General features: G+C 38.6%; 1 protein-coding gene across 5 annotated transcripts in view; it reads right to left on the bottom strand.

Moving 5' to 3' along the window:
* Nucleotides 1-19,786, bottom strand: part of DCX (doublecortin) — a 159,842-nt gene that overhangs the window by 8,231 nt on the left and 131,825 nt on the right. For all 5 annotated transcript variants that reach the window (XM_005865189.2, XM_005865191.2, XM_014538813.1 and 2 more), the window contains one exon: nucleotides 5,265-5,359. In XM_005865189.2, the coding sequence (XP_005865251.1) occupies nucleotides 5,265-5,359 (95 nt within the window). The remainder of the gene's footprint in view (nucleotides 1-5,264; nucleotides 5,360-19,786) is intronic.

The raw sequence follows: 19,786 nt of genomic DNA, 5'->3' as shown, positions 1-19,786 counted from the left end.
GTATCTCAATAAACTCTTATTTAAAAATAATAGTATCTTTGAAAATCTCACCTTGACAATTAAATACTATTTATGTGATTCTTAAGTATGAAACCCTATACATCAATATGCAATGTATAATGCAGATAGTAATACTCAGCATGTGTACAAATATGAGACAGTTTTGTAGTAGTTTTTTTATTGACTAAATTGTAACTATTGATGAATTCCACAAGTTAAATTTACACAGAATGCAAGTCCACTGTAGTAGAAGGAGCTCAGGATTAAGAATCAGGAGCTCTAAGTTCTAGGCCTAGCTTTGCCTTTTAACTTCCCCCCTTTCAGAGCCTTTGTTCTTATATCTGAAAATCATGGAATATGTGGGCTATACAATCTTTAGAGTTCCTTCTAGTTATAAAAATCTATAAAATGTAATTCAGATCAGTGCATTTTTTCTTTATACCAAAGCATAAAAAATTAGACACTGCCAAGTTAGTGAACTCCCTGGACATTTTTTAAGCAGTATAAAAGGGCCTTTTCATTATGGAGACCACCATCATTGAGTCCCATCACTCTGAACCACTGGGCTTCAGCATTCACCCCTGCTCTTAATTGTTCATGTAACAGATCCTTCAATGTAGCTGGTTGGTTAGTGGAAATAATTATGAGAAGATTGTTCCAGACTCTTATCTCAGAGGACAGAGGAACAGGCCTCAGGGTAGAAACCTGAGGAGACTCCACTAGCAGCTGCTCTGTCTTGGAATGGGTACAGTTAGATACAGGCTATGGAAATAATCCATATGACTAGGCCTAAGTATGAACTTCTGTCCTCCATCAATTTATTTAATATTCAAAATATATTACCTTGTATGGGTAAAACAATGTTCAGGAAAAAGAATTATCTCAATATTCTGTTTTTGTTGATTGATATGTAAAAATACAGAAATACACATATTGCTTAACAATACAAATAATTTGCACCTGAAATTCATTTGCTTAGTCCCTTGGAGCCCTACAGAACAAAATGTTTGTAACAAATACAGCTGTGCTGGCGATATTTTTGCATTAGAGGAAACAAAATCTTGGTCTCTGATCCAAGAAGCTTATAGTCCAAGGAACGTCAAAGAGGAGTTTTGAGAAACCTGGCTTCTAGTTTGGGTTTGCTTTTCCCCAAATGTGCTCTGCATTTTTCTTATGGTTTGGCTTTGTTTTTGCTGATTTTTTAAATTTTATTTTATTTTATTTTTTCCATCACTATTTATCCCCTCTCTGCCCTCTTCCTCCTCCCTCACCACTACCCGCTTCAATCACCACACTGTTGTCTATGAGTTCTCTCTTTTTTTTTTTTTGCTCAATCTACCCTCCCCCTTCTCCCCCCTGGCTGCCCCACCAGTGCTGTCTGCCTGCTCTCCATCTATGAGTCTGTCTCTATTTTCTTGGTAGTTCAGTTTGTTCATTAAATTCCACATGTGAGTAAACTTTTTTAAAGCTGAAACTCCCTGTTCTCTTCATCAGTAATCAAAAGCCTACCCAGGCTTCAAGGGCCCACTTAAATGTCACTTAGTCTGTAAAGCCCTCCTTGTCTCCCAACCTCTTTTGTGCTCCTGTAGTCCTTTTGTTTGCTCTTGATTATACTACCAAAATCCACTTAGAGAGGTATCTGTGATTTAAGGGTCAGGATCCTGCTTTATTCATCCAACTATCTCTCCAAGCACTTACAGGATGACAAAAAAAGTCTGGAAACGCAGAGAAAAAAATGTATATTTAGGTAATATTAGTTACATTTTCAGATAATATGTCAAATATATTTTCCTCCACTCTTGAGACAACTTTGCAAGCAAAATGCCTCCAAATGTAAAGCCATGAGTACAATCACTAATCTGGAAAAATATAAAAATAAATGAAAAATGTTCCCTATGTTTCTATGCTTTTTGTACATCTTTAATATGTTACCTTCTCCCAATTGTTGAATCATACTAGGGCTGTCTTTAACCTCAGCCCTTCCTTTTTATCACCTATAAAATGGAAATGCTACCTGCCCTATCTTTTTCACAGGGTTATCACAAAGGTAAATGAGAAAATGGCTATGCAAAAAGATTAAGCAGTATAGAAATGCAAAATGTTGTTCTCATTAACTATACAAGGATTTACTTTGTGTCCATATTGTAGCACTTGAGTATGCGGACTTTGGCTAACCCCATCACAGCTGCATTAAAAAGAGGATTCTCCATGAGCTGCTTAAGAGGGGAAGCCAAGAGGCTGATTACAGCTTTGGGCCCTGCCACAGCCATCAAAAATTACCAAAGGGATGCTGGGACTTCAAGTTTCTTTCCAATTGCGCAGGAGGAAAGTCATGGCCTTAGCCACCTGCTTCCTGTCTCCACCATGACTCACACCTTTCAGGTCCACTTGGATGGACATTCAGATGAGATCTGCTTAGGTCCACTGCCCAAGGACCTTAATGGTGCTAAGGTTCAGGTAGCTGTGTGAAAGGAGGAGCATTACGTTGAGACTAGAGCCCCAGGGGGGCTGAGCCAAGATCACAAGACACTTTTTATCTTATTTAGGAAAACCAGTTCACTTTCCATCTTTGATTCCTGATAGGATGCACCAAGAGAGGCACAGAATTACTTCTATGATGCTTCTGCCCCCAATGCATAATCTGAATTTAATAACAAGAAAACAATAGACAAACCTAAATTTAAAAAACATTCCCCAACATAATGGGCCTGTACTCTTCACTTGTACAATACAGTGTCCTAAAAGATTTTAAAAAGACTCAAGAACAGTACTAGATTAAAGAATACTAAAGATACATAAAAACTGAAGGCACTGTGTCATCCTGAATTGGATCCTGGCCAGAAAAATAATGTTACTAGGACAATTGATAAAATTCGAATATGGACTGTAGATGATAGTATCACAGCAGAGCAAATTTCCTGATTTTGATGGCTAAAAAAATAGTAAAGTGTGTGTGTGTGTGTGTGTGTGTGTTGTGTGTGTGGTGTGGAGAGAGAGGAGAGAGAGAGAGAGAGAGAGAGAGAGAACACAAAAAATAAACTCAATGGGGCAAAATGTAAACAACTGGTCAATCTATGTAAAGACTATACAGAAGTTCTTTATTATTTTGCAACTTCTGTAAATATGAAAAGATATCAAAGTAAAAAGCTCAAAAATGACTTAGAATTAAACCAAAATATAATTTTTTAAAAGTTTGCTCTAAAAATTATATAATTCAGTACTTAATGTTTGTTTGCTTAACTGTCATTAAAAGAGTTATTTTAAAAATAAAATGATACACTGAATATTCCACAGTTAAGAAAACAGTGAAGGTCTGACAATATTGCCACCTATATCTTGTTCTAGTCTTTCAGTAGTTAAATTATATTTAGAATTGACTGCTAAATAAATAAATAAGCAAGCCTGCAAACCCAACCAGGAGAAATGGTTTAACAATGCCGTCACTCACATCAATGGGCTTACGAATAATAGATCTTCAGCCTAAATGAACTGAACATGTCAACTGAAAAGCTGAATGACTCACGAGTGCAGACCAAATATATTCCCATGCTTTTCCCAGCTATTCGGGGTAGGTACTAATATAAGGTGCTGGGATAGGTCACACTTCTCAGAGAAAATGTAAGGGCAGAAATGCATAGGGCAAATATATAGTAATAAGTAATGTAGCATATAGGAGGTTCTGTGTGGAGAGTGGAAAAGTAGAATTAGGCTACTCCCCATCTTGGAATGTCCACATTAAATAAGCTTTGCTGTTAAAAAGAATAACTGAAATCTCACTGCAAAATTAATTTTCATTCACCTCACAATCTCTGGGTAATGTTGGCTACATAGACAGTTCAGCATCTCCTCCTTTGGGGAAACCAAATAGTTCAGCAGGACAATTAGAAGGTTCTGGTCAGGGTCAATACCATAGGTTAAAAGGGTCACTCAAGGAATACAACAGACATTAGGAATGATGGAGCAGGTAATGGTCAGATTAACCAGGAAATTAAAACCCCAATGCAGAGAAAAGGAAATGAAAGTGGATGTCAGGTAGTGGTGTACTGTTAAATCTTTAACCACTGACTTTATGTAGGAACAAAACAACCTTGATTTGTAGTCTTTGCTGATTTCCATGGTGTAAATCTTCCTATAACAGCTGTGTTCTAGTTACCAACACAATGTCACTGAGCACAGAGTTGGGAAGCAATGTACAGTCAGGTCAAATAACCTTGTACAAACTGACTCCAGCCATATTACTGGCAATAATCTGGGTACCAGTCTTCTGTCTGCTACTACCTAGTTATGTTACTGTACTAAATAACAACCTTGTTAAGTTGCAATTTCCTCCTCTGTAGTAGTAAAATATTAACCTCAGAAGATCACAGAGAGAATCAAATGAAACTAGTTTATTTCCATCTAAGATCTCCAGCTTTGACCATCTATGGTTCTGTGAAGCAGTTGGCCACATTGGTGAATTTTGCCTTTCCCATCTCACACTGAGTCTTGTGAACAGGCAAAATACAAGAGAATCCTAGAGGACACTGCTCTAGAATGTGGTAATCAGAGCAGAAACCACATTTATAACATCTCAGAGATGAGGTACAAGGTAGTAACCACTCCAGATTTTCTATACAGAAGAGATTTCTGGATATGAATCTATTTTAAAAGTGGAGCTAGAGAATCTATACACTTCTATTATTTTAATGGTATATTTATTTGAGATGACTTAGAAGTGCACATGATGCCTAGGACCAATGCAGTATACATGTGCCCTCTCCTCTTATGCTGCATCAGAATCTGTCTGCAAATACATAGTGAAACTAGGATCTGTTCATATTTTGATGTCTGGAAAATCTAAAGGAACTAACTTAGTGCTAACTTTCTTTGAGTGCTATATTTATGTCACTTCTATTGACTGGTGCCTATGAGACATAAGTGGCCTTTAAGGCCCTCTTCACCATGCCTCTGAATTGGACAGACAAGTGCTCATCCCATCCCCTGAGTGAATTATTTGGTGACACCACTAGCTCAGAATGCATATTTGGGACCCTACCTTTTGGGTAAATGTAATCAGGAGTAAATAAACCAGGGGTCAGAGGAATATATAAAAGTGAATGGAAGCTCAGCCCCTGCTGATTCCCAGGGCTTCACACTAATAGACCAGATGAAAGAAATTCTAGCCTTGATGTGCTATTGAAGCTGATGGAAGAGAAAACTGTAACCAAGCCAATCAAAAAAGTCCAAGTGTAAAGGGGTTTAGTAAGGTATAAGAGACATAATACCTTGTGCTTCCGGAGGCTGCCAGGACTGGTAGGTGTAGAGATGGGAGACTGCTTAGACTTGGGGGTAGAGAGCTGGCTGCTGGAGGTTCCATTTGCTAGCCCAAGGCAAGAGAAAAGGAATGGATAAAAATCAACAGCATACAAAGGAACACGTTATCCTTCCCCTCTGCAGACACTAAGGACATTCAAACAAGGCACACATACAAACAAGTTATTTGATGAGTAGGACAAAGGTGAAAAGAAACACATTCCTCAGAAAGACAAGAAGTGCAGTCCTCACGTTAATCAGATCCCTGAGCAGTGCAAGGCAGCAATCCTCCCACCCTTTCCCTTGAGTGCTTCCAATTACAGGGTCTGGTTCTTTTCAAACCTTTTTCATATTCATTACCAAGTTTGACCCTAACAACATTTCTGTGAGGTAGTCTGGAAACATATTATTTTGCTTCAATTTTGTAAGTGATAAAAAAGTGAGTCACAAAGGAATTTTGTGCCTTAGCTTAAAGGAGAGGAAATATGGGTGGTTAGAACCAGGGCACATCCCTTTTGGTAGCAGATGATGTGGCGGGTTCAGGACAGCCCCATTGTCAATCTCCCTCCACTCTCTCTTTTCCTGCTCAACCTACCCTCTCCCCTCCCCACACACTGTCTCTTCCCTACCTCATCCTGAGCAAAAAGAACAAAAGGAAAGAAAGAGAAAAGGGGACTAGTCAGGAAGAAGAATTAAAAAGTGGAGGAGAAACACAGAATGAAGCATAAAAAAGGCTCATACAGCAAAATGGGTGGAGGAAAGAAAAAAAAGAGTGGGAGAAAGAGATAAGGAATGGAGGAGAGGGGAAATAGGGTAGAGATTTGGAGAAGAGAAGAATGGGGAATTTGAAATAGAGACAGAAATAGAGAAAGGCAGACAATGGTGGCCAAAGTCAGAATGCACCCCAATCTGTTTCTAGTCAATAAAATGCTAAAATTGAGATTATTTAGTATTTAAAATCTTCATATTCCATTGTGTTTGCAATTGTTTTTTATTCCTTTGCTAATAAGCTTTTCAAATATCCAATCAAGTAAAAAGAAATGTAGCGCATTGAGTAGAACAATTAAACAGCTTTCAAAGTGGATTCCTATTCAGATAGCTCATGCTAAGGTATGTGTTTTTTTAAAAAAAAAAATTTAAGTACTATGTTATTAATCAGAGATACTCTGAAATGTGCTTTACAAATATAAAGTCAAATATTCCAATGGTGTGAGGGTGGAATAAGAGGGATGGAGGAGGAGAGAAAGAAAGAAGAAGGGAAGGCAGGAATGGGGGAAGGGAGGGAGGGAGAGAAAGAGAGGGGGGGAAGAGAGAGAGAGAGAGAGAGAGAGAGAGAGAGGAAAGAGAGGAAATAAAAAAAATCCAACAAGTTAAGCAGGACAATGGCCTGAGAGTGTTGCTATTAGTCCCACAGGTAAAGCATAAACTGTTGTATCATAAACAGTTCCTAAGGATATACTTCCCCTGCACCACTTACGGTAATGCTTCCCTAGATTCTGCAACCTGAATACCAACTATAGAAAGGAAATAGACATCAGTGTGGTGGTTGCTGCATTTGTCCAAGTGCAAGTGGGCTGAAAAGTAGGGACTTAGACATCCACTATCTGGCTTTTCCTGTGTATTCACTCATCTCTCACTCACTCACTGAGAGACCTTTCTCCATGTCTGAGATTCCTGGAAATAATTCATTCATTTAGCCAGTGGTTACAGGGTACTTTCTCTAAGCCAGGCCAAGCACTATACATTGGGGTTTCAGAGATAAGTAAGTCATTTCCTGTGTGGACACAGGAAAGAATACAGCAGGCTAAGTGCTGTGACAAAGCCATGTAAGGGGTATTATTGGAGCCCAGAGGAGAGACTTTGAAATCAGGGGACTGGGAGGCAAACAAGAGGAGGCAACACCAGAAAAAGTCTTGAAAATTACTCTGGAATACACAAATTTATAGAGACAGAAAGTAGATTAATGGTTGCCAGGGGCTGGCTAGGATGGGTGGGGGAAGGAGGAGCTGGGGGGAAATAGAGAGTGTCTGCTAATAGGTGCAGTTTCTTTTAGGGGGATAAAGATGTTCTGACATTAAATAGTGGTTATTGTTGCACAACTCTGTGGCTGAACGAAAAATCATTGAATTGTACATTTTAAATGAGTGAATTGTTTGCTCTGTGACTGTATCTCAATAAAGTCATAAAAATGATGAATTGGAGCTAGTTAGACAGAGAGGGTAAAAATGGTATTCTAGACTTTAGAATTGCACCAATAGGGCCAAAGACATGCAGGTGTGAAAGAATACAGAATGTTTACAGAAGAGCAAGTAGCTCAAAATGACTGAGTCATAGGGTGCCAGCAGTGAGTTCTAAGAAATAAGACTGGGAGGAGGATAAAGGCCAAAGCCTGGGGGCTCTTTGTGATGTTTCATTTTTCATTTTTAGTTTGATTTGTAAAATAAATCTGGGAGTAATACCATCACATTTGCATTTTAAAACTACTACTCCAGTTGCTGTGGTAAGACTTGGATGGGGTGGGGTAGGGTAAGGAAAGGGTAGAAGCAAAGATGGGTTAGAAGACAATGCAGTAGTCCAAGTGAGAGTCAATGATGGCTTAAATTAAAGCACTGGGGAGGGAGAGAAAGGACATGGTGGAAGATAGAGACAGATAGGCCAGGCAAGCTTACAATATTATGTTCACATACAATATAAGCCACCCAAAGAAGAACATGACCCATGCCAAACAGCATGGAGACTGAGGGAGCTAAGCTTAGTCAGGGTACTAGGCTTTCTGGTGAATAAAGGAGGCACTTCAATCATCATCCTCTATGAGATACGCCTAACATGGTCACCAGAATAACAAGTACAAAGATCTATTGAGGATATTTGATTCCCAAAATAATGTAAGTGCCAAGAGAGCAAAGGGTTTTCCCTATTTTGTTTAATGTTGCATCCTAGTTACTGGAATAATGCCTGGCACAGAGTAGATGCTCAATAAAGATCCAATGAACCTTTTTTTCATTTTTAAATTAAATTTATTGAGGTAATCTTGGTTAATAGGGTCATATAAGTTTCAAGGGTACATTTCTATGATACATGATCTGCATATTGCATTGTGTGCCCACTTCCCAAAGTCAAATCATCTTCGGTCATCATATAGTTTTCCTCCTTTACCCTTTACTAACCTCTACCCTCTTCCCTTTGGTAATCACCATATTGTTGTTTGTGTCCATGAGTTTCATTTTTATATCCTACATATGAGTGAAATCATATGATTCTTGGCTTTTTCTAACCACCTTATTAGAATAATATTCTCAAGAAGCCATAGAGGGGCAAAATATTCTCTGTGGAGCCACAGAGGGGCAAAGTAATCAGTTACTCTTAGGGAAAAGGAAGGAGTTACTGGACTACCTACACTGCATGAGGACCTCCCCAGCAGAACCTGTCCCCTAGTATTCAAGAGGGAGAGCAATCTTGGAGATCTGAGTGGACATAATCAAAGTATCCCCAATAAGCCCAGACATCAGCCAGGAAGTCTAACAGATGTAGGTATTCGTAGGTAAGTTCTGACATTTTGTTCCACATGATTGCTGTATCCTTTGGCGACAACAGATTCTAGTTTCCCAGCATTTGTCAGCCATGCTACAAAGTGAAAACTATCTCTCCCCACCCCTTACATTCTTATCTAGCTGACAATGAGCTTACCAATCTTACCAAAATGTGGAAAATTATTAACCACAGTACATCTACATGTGAGTCAGTTTCCACCTATTGGCCATAGAGCTGCACACACAGGTTCTTTTGCAACTTCTAATTATTTTTTTCAATATCTTCTGAAACTCTCTCACCCCAAAATTTTAGGGCTAATACATATTCCATCTATATGTTCATATATGTCTCCCTGCCACCACCAACCCAAGCTAGACAATTTTAAGCTATCTATAGAGGACTTCATTTTGTCATCAACACTCAACAAGCATTTTGGAAATCAGTTTTTAATCATTTAACTGCCACTCACTACATTGCTGAAAAATGCAGATGCTTTCTCATATTTCCTGACAGAATGAAACCCAAACATGGACATTAGAGAAATGAGAAAATGTAGCCATGCATCAGTTGAAGGAATGCTTACATTTACAAAGTAGGTAAAATATATTCATATATGCATTTCTTCTATGGGTTTCATGTGAAAAACCTGGGAGAATGCCATTTGATATAGATTCTGAAGCTAGTTCATATAAATGTCAAGTAAAAGGACTAGCAGGGAAAAAGCAGAAATGTGGTCTGCAAAACTGTGCATGGTCCTAAATGGGCAAATCCAAATGAAAGCCTGTCACAGTTCATTTTGAGAGTGGCTGAAAATAATACGACTTTATGATATCCCTTGTTTTCCTTTATTATTTTTTACTAAAATCCTTCACTCTTGTCTCTGAGCTTCTATTTCTCAGCTGCAATTTGGAAATGCATTTGGGAAGTCTTTGCCCTCTTTTAATTGTCTCTCTCTCCTTAGAACCACAGCATTGTTTCACTGTTGTCACCTTTTATTTACTCATAGTCCAAAGTCTTTCACTCCTTTCTTCTCATTGTACTGTTAAAAATTTCCCCCCTCTACAAAAAGGTACTTTGTTAAAAAAAGATTCCTCCTCTACAACATCAGGAACTTTTCAATATCCTAAGCCATCGGTTCTCAACCTGTGGGTCGCGACACCTTTGGCGGTCGAACGACCCTTTCACAGGGGTCGCCTAAGACCATCCTGCATATCAAATATTTACATTACGATTCATAACAGTAGCAACATTACAGTTATGAAGTAGCAACGAAAATAATTTTATGGTTGAGTCACAACATGAGGAACTGTATTTAAAGGGCCAGAAGGTTGAGAACCACTGTGACCTAAGCCATCTTATCAATCTTACCAATAAAAACCAGGATAATCATTAATGTTTACTGAATGTCTATAATATGAGCGTCTGTCTTTTTCTGTTTACCAGTTTTTATCTCTATTTTCCTCCCCCCCCCTCTTTCTCCACATTTAGTTGTTTTCTTATTTTTTTAGAAATAGTTCAACCATTTTTAATTTTTTTATTTTTCAATTACAGTTGACATACAATATTATATTACTTTCAGGTGTATAACATAGCAATTAGACATTTATATAACTTATGAAGTGATCGCTCCAATAAATCTAGCACTCACCTTATACAATAAACATTTATTACAATCTTATTGATTATATTCCCTATGTTGTACTTTATATCCCCATAACTATTCTATAACTACCAGATTTGCACTTCTTAATCCCTTCACTTTTTCACCTAGTTCCCCAACCTTCCTCCCATCTGGCAACCTTAAAATGTTCTCTGTATCTATGGGACTGTTTCTGTTCTGCTTGTTCATTTATTTTGTTTTATAGATTCCACATATAAGTGAAATCATCTGGCATTTGTCTTTCTTTGACTTATTTCACTTAACATAATACCATCTAGGTCTATCCATGTTGTTACAGATGGCAAGATTCTATTATTTTTAATAACCATTTAATATCCCATTGTATATATGCACCACTTCTTTATCCATTCATTTCTTGATGGACACTTAGGTTGCTACCATACCTTGGCTATCTATAATAATAAAAACATAATATGCTAATTAGACTGGACAGCCAAATGACCTTCTGGACATCCTTCCAGATGACCTTCCAGATGAAGCCAGGGCTGCCAGGGCCGAGGTGCTTGCACGAATTTTATGCATTGGGTCTCTAGTTGTAAATAATGTTGCAATGAATATATGGATGCTTATGTCTTTTCAAGTTAGCGTTTTGGGTTTCTTTAAATAAATACCCAGAAGTGGAATTGCTGAATCTACTTATCTCTTGTTATGGCATTTGTTTTAAAGTCTATTTTGTCTGGTATAAGTATTGCTACTCAGCCTTTTTGTTTGCTTGTCTCCATTTTCATGAAATATCTTTTTCCATCCCTTTACTTTCATTCTATGTGTGTCTTCTATCTGAAGTCAAACTCTTATAGACCACATATGTAAGGGTTCTGTTTTCTTGTACATTTCTTGTACATATGTGTTTTGACTGGAGCGTTTAATCCTTTTGTATTTAAAGTAATTGTGGATACAATGTAATTTATTACAATTGTATTAATCATATTTTGACCTTTGTTTCTTTTTCTTCTTAAGGAAGACACTTTAACATTTCTTGTAATACTGGTTTTGTGGTGATTAACTGCTTTAACATTTTCTTATCTATGAAACTCTTTATCTGACCTTCGATTCTAAATGATAGCTTTGCTGGGAAGAGTAATCTTGGTGGCAGATCCTTACTTTTCATCACTTTGAGTATTTCTTGCCACTCCCTTCTGGCCTGCAAAGTTTCTGTTGAGAAATCAGCTGACAGTATTATGGTATCTCTCTTGTAGGTAACTAACTGCTTTTCTCTTGCTGCTTTTAAGATTCTATCATTGCCTTAATCCTTTGGCATTTTAATTATCATGTGTCTTAGTGTGACCTCTTTGGGTGCATCTGTGCTTCCTGGACTTCAATGTCTATTTCCTATATCAGGTTAGAGAAATTTTCCATGATTATTTTTTTAAAATAGGTTTTCAATTTCTGCTCTCTTTCTTCCTTATCTGGCATCTCCATAATTCTAATGTTGGTATACTGTGAGGTTGCTCTGGAGGGTCCTTAAACTATCCTCATTTTTTAATTTATTTTATTTTTTTAAAATTAAATCTTTATTGTTCAGATTATTACAGTTGATCCTCTTTTTTCCCCCCATAGCTCTCCTCCACCCAGTTCCCACCCCACCCTCTGCCCTTACCCCTCCCACTGTCCTCATCATTTTTTTAAATTCTTTTTTCACTTGGCTCTTTCTGCTTCCTTCTCTTCCCAATGCTGATTGTTTTCCTCTGCTTCATCTTCTCTACTGGTGATTACCTGTAATGCATTCTTCATTTCAGTTAGTGTATTCTTCATTTCTGACTAGTTACTTTTTATGTTTTCTATCTCAATTTTTATGTTTCCTGCCTCTTTGTTGAAGTTCTCACTGAGATCATTGAGCATCCTTATAAGCAGTGTTTTGAATTTTGCATCTAGTAGATTGTTTGTCTTCATTTTGTTTAATTCTTTTTCTGGAGTTTTATTCAGTTCTTTCATTTGGGACATGTTTCTTTGTCTCCTCATTTTGGCTGCCTCCCTTTGCCTATTTCAATTAATTAGGTGGAGTTGCTGCATCTCCCAGTCTTTATAGATTGGCCTTATGTAATAGTCCTATAGTGCCGAGCGTCCCCATTCACTCAATCTGGATGCTTTAAGTACAACTCCTTGTGGTCTGTGTGCACCCTCCCGTTATAGTTTAGTCTTGACTGTTGTTGTCACATAAGTGGGAGATACTTAGTCACAGGCTCATCAGATTTGATAACTGGCTGCCCCACAGCAGAGGAGCTGTTATGCAGGGGCCCAACCCAGGCATTTGCCCTGATTGGGCATCAAACCTGTGACCTCTTGATTCCTGGGTTGACCCTCAACCACTGAGCCACAACAGCTGGGTTCATCATGGGTTGTTTATATCCTTAGTTATAGGACTTCTGTTCAGATACATTTCAGGTGGTTTTAAAGGATAGTTGTTCTGAAGTTTTGTTGTAATTTTGATGTGATTGTGGGTGTGAGTACCATGTTTACCTATCTGCTGTCTTGACTGGAAGCCAGTCATATTCTTACTTTTGATGGGGAAACAAGCTTCTTCCAGTTTAAGGGGTAGTAGCAAAGTCAGAATTTGAAGGTGGGTTTCTCTGAGTCCAACACCTATGTGTTTTTTGGGTTTGTTTTCAGTTTTTTTTCTACATTACTCTTCCATTTTAAAATGAATTTCTTCTGGGACTCCTTCCTATGACAACTTTCTACTGGGGGTAAGAAAGGAGGGTGAAAAATTGTGGCAGAGAAAAGAGGAACAGGAAAAGGTGAAAGTAGACACCATAACTTACACATATCATTTTGGCTTTTGTCCTGCTTGATCTAGTTGACATTAGAAAGTGATCAGCAAGATCTGTGAGTCACCAAAATGACTGGGGGCCATAAACAATACCATGAAACAATAGCAGACAGAGTAACCATCATGGCATGTAACTACCCTTATGCCACAGATCTCTCTGAGAGGATGGTATCTGTGCCATGTCTGTCACTCCCCTCAGCTTGCACCCCTCAGCTATGCAGCACAGTTGCCAAGCTTGGCCTAGCACAGTCTTGATTCACTAGATTCTCTGAATGATTATGCATGCCCTTGACTCAGTGCTCATCTTTAAATTCTTGGCTCCGTCAGAATGGAACAGTAGAAGCATAGACAAAAGATAGCTGGTAAAGTAACTGGTCTGATTTACCTAAATTTATAGGGATTTAAATGTATGGGGAAGATGGATTCCCAAAAATGAGGAATAGGTGGGGGAAGTAAGTTTCCACATAACAAAGACAGAGTCCAGTTTATTACATGAGAGGCCAAGGACAAAGTGTAGTCACCAGCCTGGCAGAGTTGATACTGATTTTCTAGACTATGAATTCCATTATCTAGAGGTTGGACTGATCCCTAGAAATTAAGATGAACTGCGTACAAAGTGGATATAAGTAGCCTCAGGTGTGGTGATTAAAAAACTCTCTGGGCAACAAGTTAGAAAGGTCATTATACTTTCCGGCTTCATATTCACATGGCTAGAATGGCATAGGAAGGAAAGGGCCAGCTTGATATCTGTTTACACCCAATTGTTGACTGGAGACCAAAGCAATTTAATGCCAATTCACTTAGCTCTGGCTTTCCCTCCCATTTTAATCCTAACACTTGAGCTCAACTCAAAATCAAGCACACTGGTTTTTGTTTTATGTCTGTTTTGAAATATTGCTCACTGAAAGCAAGTCCAGTCTACTAAGAAAAGCCATGAAAATAATTTCAGAGCTGTCTTAATCATTACAGCTGTTTTTTAACAATTGTTTTCAAAACATTTACCACATATACAAGAACTAGTGGCCAGTATTATTGGTATCCATTTAATCATAAGGGTATATATCAGTGGTTCTCAACCTTGGCTGCACATTAGAATCACCTGGGAATCTTTTTAAAATCCTGATTTCTGGGCCTCATCCTCTGGAAATTGGGAATCTTTTTAAAATCCTGATTTCTGCGCCTCATCCTTTGTTACTAATGTGGCTCTACCCCATAACAAAGAAACAGAATTTCCAGAGGATGAGGCCCAGAAATCAGGATTTTAAAAAGATTCCCAGGTCATTCTAATGTGAAGCCAAGGTTGGGAACCACTGGTATAGAGGCTCAAAGAGAGTAGGGTTTGCTTAAATAGTATAAATCACTTCTTTTCAATGGATGGTGATTTGAGGGATTTGCTCACAGATTCATTTCAAAATTCCCTTAAGGCAGTGGTTCTCAACCTTGGCTACACATTAGAATCACCTGGGAATCTTTTTAAAATCCTGATTTCTGGGCCTCATCCTCCAGAAATTCTGTTTCTTTGTTACTAATGTTGTGGCCCCACCCCATAACAAAGAAACAGAATTTCTGGAGGATGAGGCCCAGAAATCAGGATTTTAAAAAGATTCCCAGGTGATTCTAATGTGCAGCCAAGGTTGAGAACCACTGCCTTAAGGTTAGTACCTCACATACCTCTCATTGTGACCTTTTAGTGGTTGGTTCTCTGTCTTGTCTTCTCTAATTTCCTAATGCCTTTCAGAGGGAGATCTCAATACATAGTTCATCTACTTCCTCAGTTTTTCTCATATTGAGATGCTCTCAGTGTTCCTTCATTCCAGTCTAAAGATACCCTGTACTTTCCCTACATACACAAGGAGGTTGTTTTTTTTTTTTTTTTTTTTATGGAAGACCAACCAAGTAGAACCAAGGTGGTTTCAACTTATTTCAGAACAAGGCTGAGACAGAGCCTGTGGTTTTCACACATTCGATCCAAAGAGGTGTTGAGCATGATGTTTATATTGGTTTGGCTAATTGTTTCTGCTCAGTGGAAAAACTCCAAATATCCATAAATTAAGGAAGCAAGAATTGAGGGCACAGGGACAGTTCTTCACTAATTTGATAATATGGCTGGTTCTCAGGCCAAACTCAATCATAGTCTGTGAGATACTATAACTTGAATGTTAAATATATTCTCTACAGAGTTTTGGAGAGCATAGAATGAGTTCTTTAAATAAGGGAGAAAAGTCAGAGTCTTCCCTGTTGAAAAACTAAGATATGTACCCATTCCAGCAATTTAACATATATTATTTTCCCTCAAGAAGAGAGCCACTGTAAGAAGGCTGGGCAAAGTCCAGGATTGCTTTCTCACAACATCTTTCTGATAGGGGTAGGAAGGAGGGAGAAACGTTGTTTTCTCAAAATAAATGCTCAAATTTATTTCCTTTTGAAGGTGGTTCTGCTGAGAACATGTTTCAGGTGAAGCAAGCCCAGTTTTATGGAGCAGGAACCAGAATAAACTGCACTGCTCTTAATTTGTGGAAAGATCACATAGTTTGGAATCAGTCAATATTTTAAATCCCGGCTTAACCATTTACTAGACGTGTGTCCTTGAGTATAACCTAACCCCTGAGAGTCTGTTTCCACATCTGTAACATCTGAATAAAAAATAATGTGATCTCTATTATTGTTTTTTTTTTGAGAATTACATGACTGACTATAATGCTTGGCCAAGTGTATTAGTACAAAGGAAAGTTTCAATAATGACACCTTCAATTGATATTACTAAAGCGACTACTAGAAATGGAAGGAATTGAGTAACTGTAGAAAATATCAGCACTGAGTTAGAAAATCCCCTTCCACAATGGAAGATATATCAACCTATACTGGCTGAAGACTAACTCATTAGCTAGCAGTCAGGCATTAGAGGACTGACATTTTTCTCAGTGAAGACTATTACTTCTGGTTTTTGCATTTTATTGCTGTCCTCCCTCAAACACAGCCCTTGGCCCTCTGTTTGTCTCTCTTTTTACTCTCAGCAATACCATGGTGGGAAAGGGTGTCAATAAGTGCAGTGTGGAACCACTGAAGATTTTGTAGCAGATAAGTAACACAATGGAAATGGAGTTTTAGGACAAGAAATGTGGTGGCACCAGAACAGATGTTTGAAACAGAGATACTACTTAGGAGTCTATGAAATAATTCACGTATCAGATGATTAGGGAAAGGAAGGAACTTTTGTGTGAGTAATGTGGAGATGTTTCAAAGGTTCAACAACAACAATGGCAGCAGTATATGGTGGACATGAGGAATTAAAGAGGGGGAAGAATCAAAGGTGCTGGGCCTGGAGAATAGAATAGAATAGAATTGAATCTATTGTGAGACAGGGAGCTGAGGAGAAGAAATCTGTTTAATTTTAAGACACATTGTATTTGGCTCCTATAAGCAGGATTGTTGGCTAAGCATTAATAACAAAGATATCTAGAAGGAAAATAGGGGCCAGAGACGTAGGTTTAACAGCCAACTCCCTATGCCCTGATATGTTATATTCACACCAACTCTGTTCTATGTTCTGATTTCCCCATCATGCCTGAAATATTTATTTCCTTACAAATTGAAATATAACTCCCCAGAGTTCCAGTCAAGATGGTGGAGTATGTAAATGTTGTACTAGTCTCCTCCCACAACTACATCAAAATTAGAATTAAGCTACACAACAACCATCATTCAATACCACCTGAAGTCTAGCTGAACAGAAATTCTACAACTAAGGACACGCAGAAGAAGCCATGAGGAGACTGGTAGAAGAAGCAGAGATGCTGAACAGGCTGATCCTACACCCACATGTGGCAGTTAAAAATCAGGAGGGATATCTCTGCTGCAGAGGCCCCCTGAGAAGTGAAGGGTCCCAGGCCCACGCCAGCTTTCCCAGCTCAGGATTCTAGAGCTGGGAAGAGAAGTTCCCATAACTTATGGATGTAAAAACCATCAGAAATTGTGGCTGAGTGAGATGAAGGGCTTCTGGAATCCCAGGTGTTCCTCTTAAAAGGCACAGACCTACTGAGATTTACTTGCTCTGAGCTTCAGTGCTAGAATGACAGCTCAAAAGGCACCAGGGACATACAGGAAGGAACTAAATATCTGGTTAAATTCAGGGCGAGGGCCAGAGAGGCAGCTTTCTCCCAGACAGAAGTGCTGGCAGAAGCCATTGGTTTGTTTGTTTTGGTTTGGTTTTTGTTGTTGTTGTTTTTTTGTTTGTTTGTTTGTTTTTTGCTGAGCTCCCCAACCCCCTGCAAGTTCAGGCAGGTAACATATCTGAGTCTCCATAAACTTGGCTAACAGACTTCCTGGTGATTCCCTGAGAACTTGCCCCACCCACTGTGTGGATGCACCCAAGCTGCTGCTACTGGCTTTTCCATACAAATGGCCTGTCTTGGCTCATGCTGTTGACTTTCCCAAAATCTCTCAGAGGTTCACAAACCCTAAACAAGCAGTGTCTGGACTCAGCATGCCGGTACCTCTCCTAAGCAGCCCAAAGCTGGGCATTAAAGGCAGCTGGCCTCAATTCTCAGGTTACCACTCCCAGGTACCTCCAAACCCAGCACAAGTGGCAACCATCTGCAGATCACTTTGTAGCTTATCTCAGGTGATCTCATTCAGGGCACTGGTAGTGACTGACTTTGGTCTGCACCTTCCAAGAGGCCCCAGACTGACATACCCACTGGTCAGCTTTAGACCACACCAGAGTACCACCCAACCATCTCCACAAATGCCACACTCAAAGACCACCAGAGCCCTGCTAAAGTGAATCCTGCTCTGTAGGGTCAGCCTTTGCACATCAGCTTCTCCAGTATAGTCATGGCCAGTCCTCACATCAAATCAGCCTGAGGCTCAATCCTTTCCATTGATGTGCCAACAACAATCAAGGCTCAACTACAACAGGAGGGTACAAACAATCCACACAAAAGACACACCTGATTCACCCAGCAAAGGTGACCAATGAGGTTGTGCCAGTGGGCCTCACAGGATACCTACTACATAAGACCATTCTATCGAAACTGGGAGACAAAGAAGCTTTAATACATAAAACCAAACACAGAAGAAGCCTAATTGAAAACCTAATTAAAGGCAGTCAGAATGAGGAGACAAAGACATGTCCCAAATAAAAGGACAAAACAAAACTACTGAAAAAGAACTAAATAAAATGGAGATAAGCAATCTACCAGATGCAGAGTTCAAAACAATGGTTATAAGGGTGCTAAATAATCTAGGTGAGAACTTCTATAAAGAGATAAGAAACAAAATGGAGATAGAAAACATAAAATAGAACCAGTCAGAAATGAAGAATACACGAACTGAAATGAAGAATGCATTACAGGTAATCACCAGTAGAGAAGATAAAGCAGAGGATAAAATCAGCAATTTGGAAGAGAAGGAAGCAGAAAACACCCAATCAAAACAGCAAAAAGAAAAAAAAAAAGGAACCCCCTATAAATGAATAAGGTTTAAGGGGCCTCTGGGACAACATCAAGAATATCAACATTTGCATCACAGGGGTACCAGAAAGAGAAGAGAGAGCACAAGGAATTGTAAACCTAATTAAAGAAATATTATGGAAAACTTTCTTAAACTGGCCAAGGAAATAGACATACAGGTTCAGGAAGTGAAAAAAGTCCCAAATATGATGAACCCAAAGAGGCATCATAAAAAAATACATCATAAAAAAAGATACATAAAATTCCAAAGGTTAAAGACAAAGAGAAAACATTAAAACCAGCAAAAGAAAAGCAGTTATTTACCTACAAGGGAGCTCCCATAATACAGCTGATTTCTCAACAGAAACTTTTTGCAAGAGGGATTGTCAAGAAATATTCAAAGTGATGAAAAGCAAGGACCTACAACCAAGATTACTCTACCCAGCAAAGCTATCATTTATAATGGAAGGAAAGGTAAAGAGCTTTCCAGACAATTAACAAATACTTTAAATATAAATAGATTAAATGCTCTAATAAAAATATAGGGTGACTGAATGGATAAAAAAAATGACCCTTAAATATGTTGTCTATAAGAGACTCACTTCTAATCAAAAGAAACACAAAGGCTAAGAGAAACGGCATGAAGAATGATATTTCACAAAAATGGAAATGAATTAAAAAAAAAAAAAACTAGGGTAGCAGTAGTTACACCATACAAAATAGACTTTAAAAACAAATGCCATAACAAGAGACTAAGAAGCATACAGTAATTCCACTTCTGGGTATTTATACAAAGAAACCCAAAACATTAATTTGAGAAGACATATACAGTGGGGCCTTGACTTACGAGTGTCCTAACGAGTTTTTTGAGATACGAGCCATCTCTCGGCCGATTTTTTGCTTTGAGTTGCGAGCTCAAATTCGGGTTACGAGCCAGCTTCAGATACCCCACCGCTAGTTGGCATAGCGAACGTCACAGTGAATGCCACAACATCAGCCCAGCATCACGTGTCTCACTTGTTCACTGTTGATTTGACATACGAGTAATTTGAGTTACAAGCTCCA

The sequence above is a fragment of the Myotis brandtii genome, unplaced genomic scaffold, assembly GCF_000412655.1.
Source record: "Myotis brandtii unplaced genomic scaffold, ASM41265v1 scaffold199, whole genome shotgun sequence".
Taxonomy (NCBI): domain Eukaryota; kingdom Metazoa; phylum Chordata; class Mammalia; order Chiroptera; family Vespertilionidae; genus Myotis; species Myotis brandtii.
Note: the sequence above shows the minus strand (reverse complement) of the source record. Positions and strands in the feature narration are given on the sequence as shown.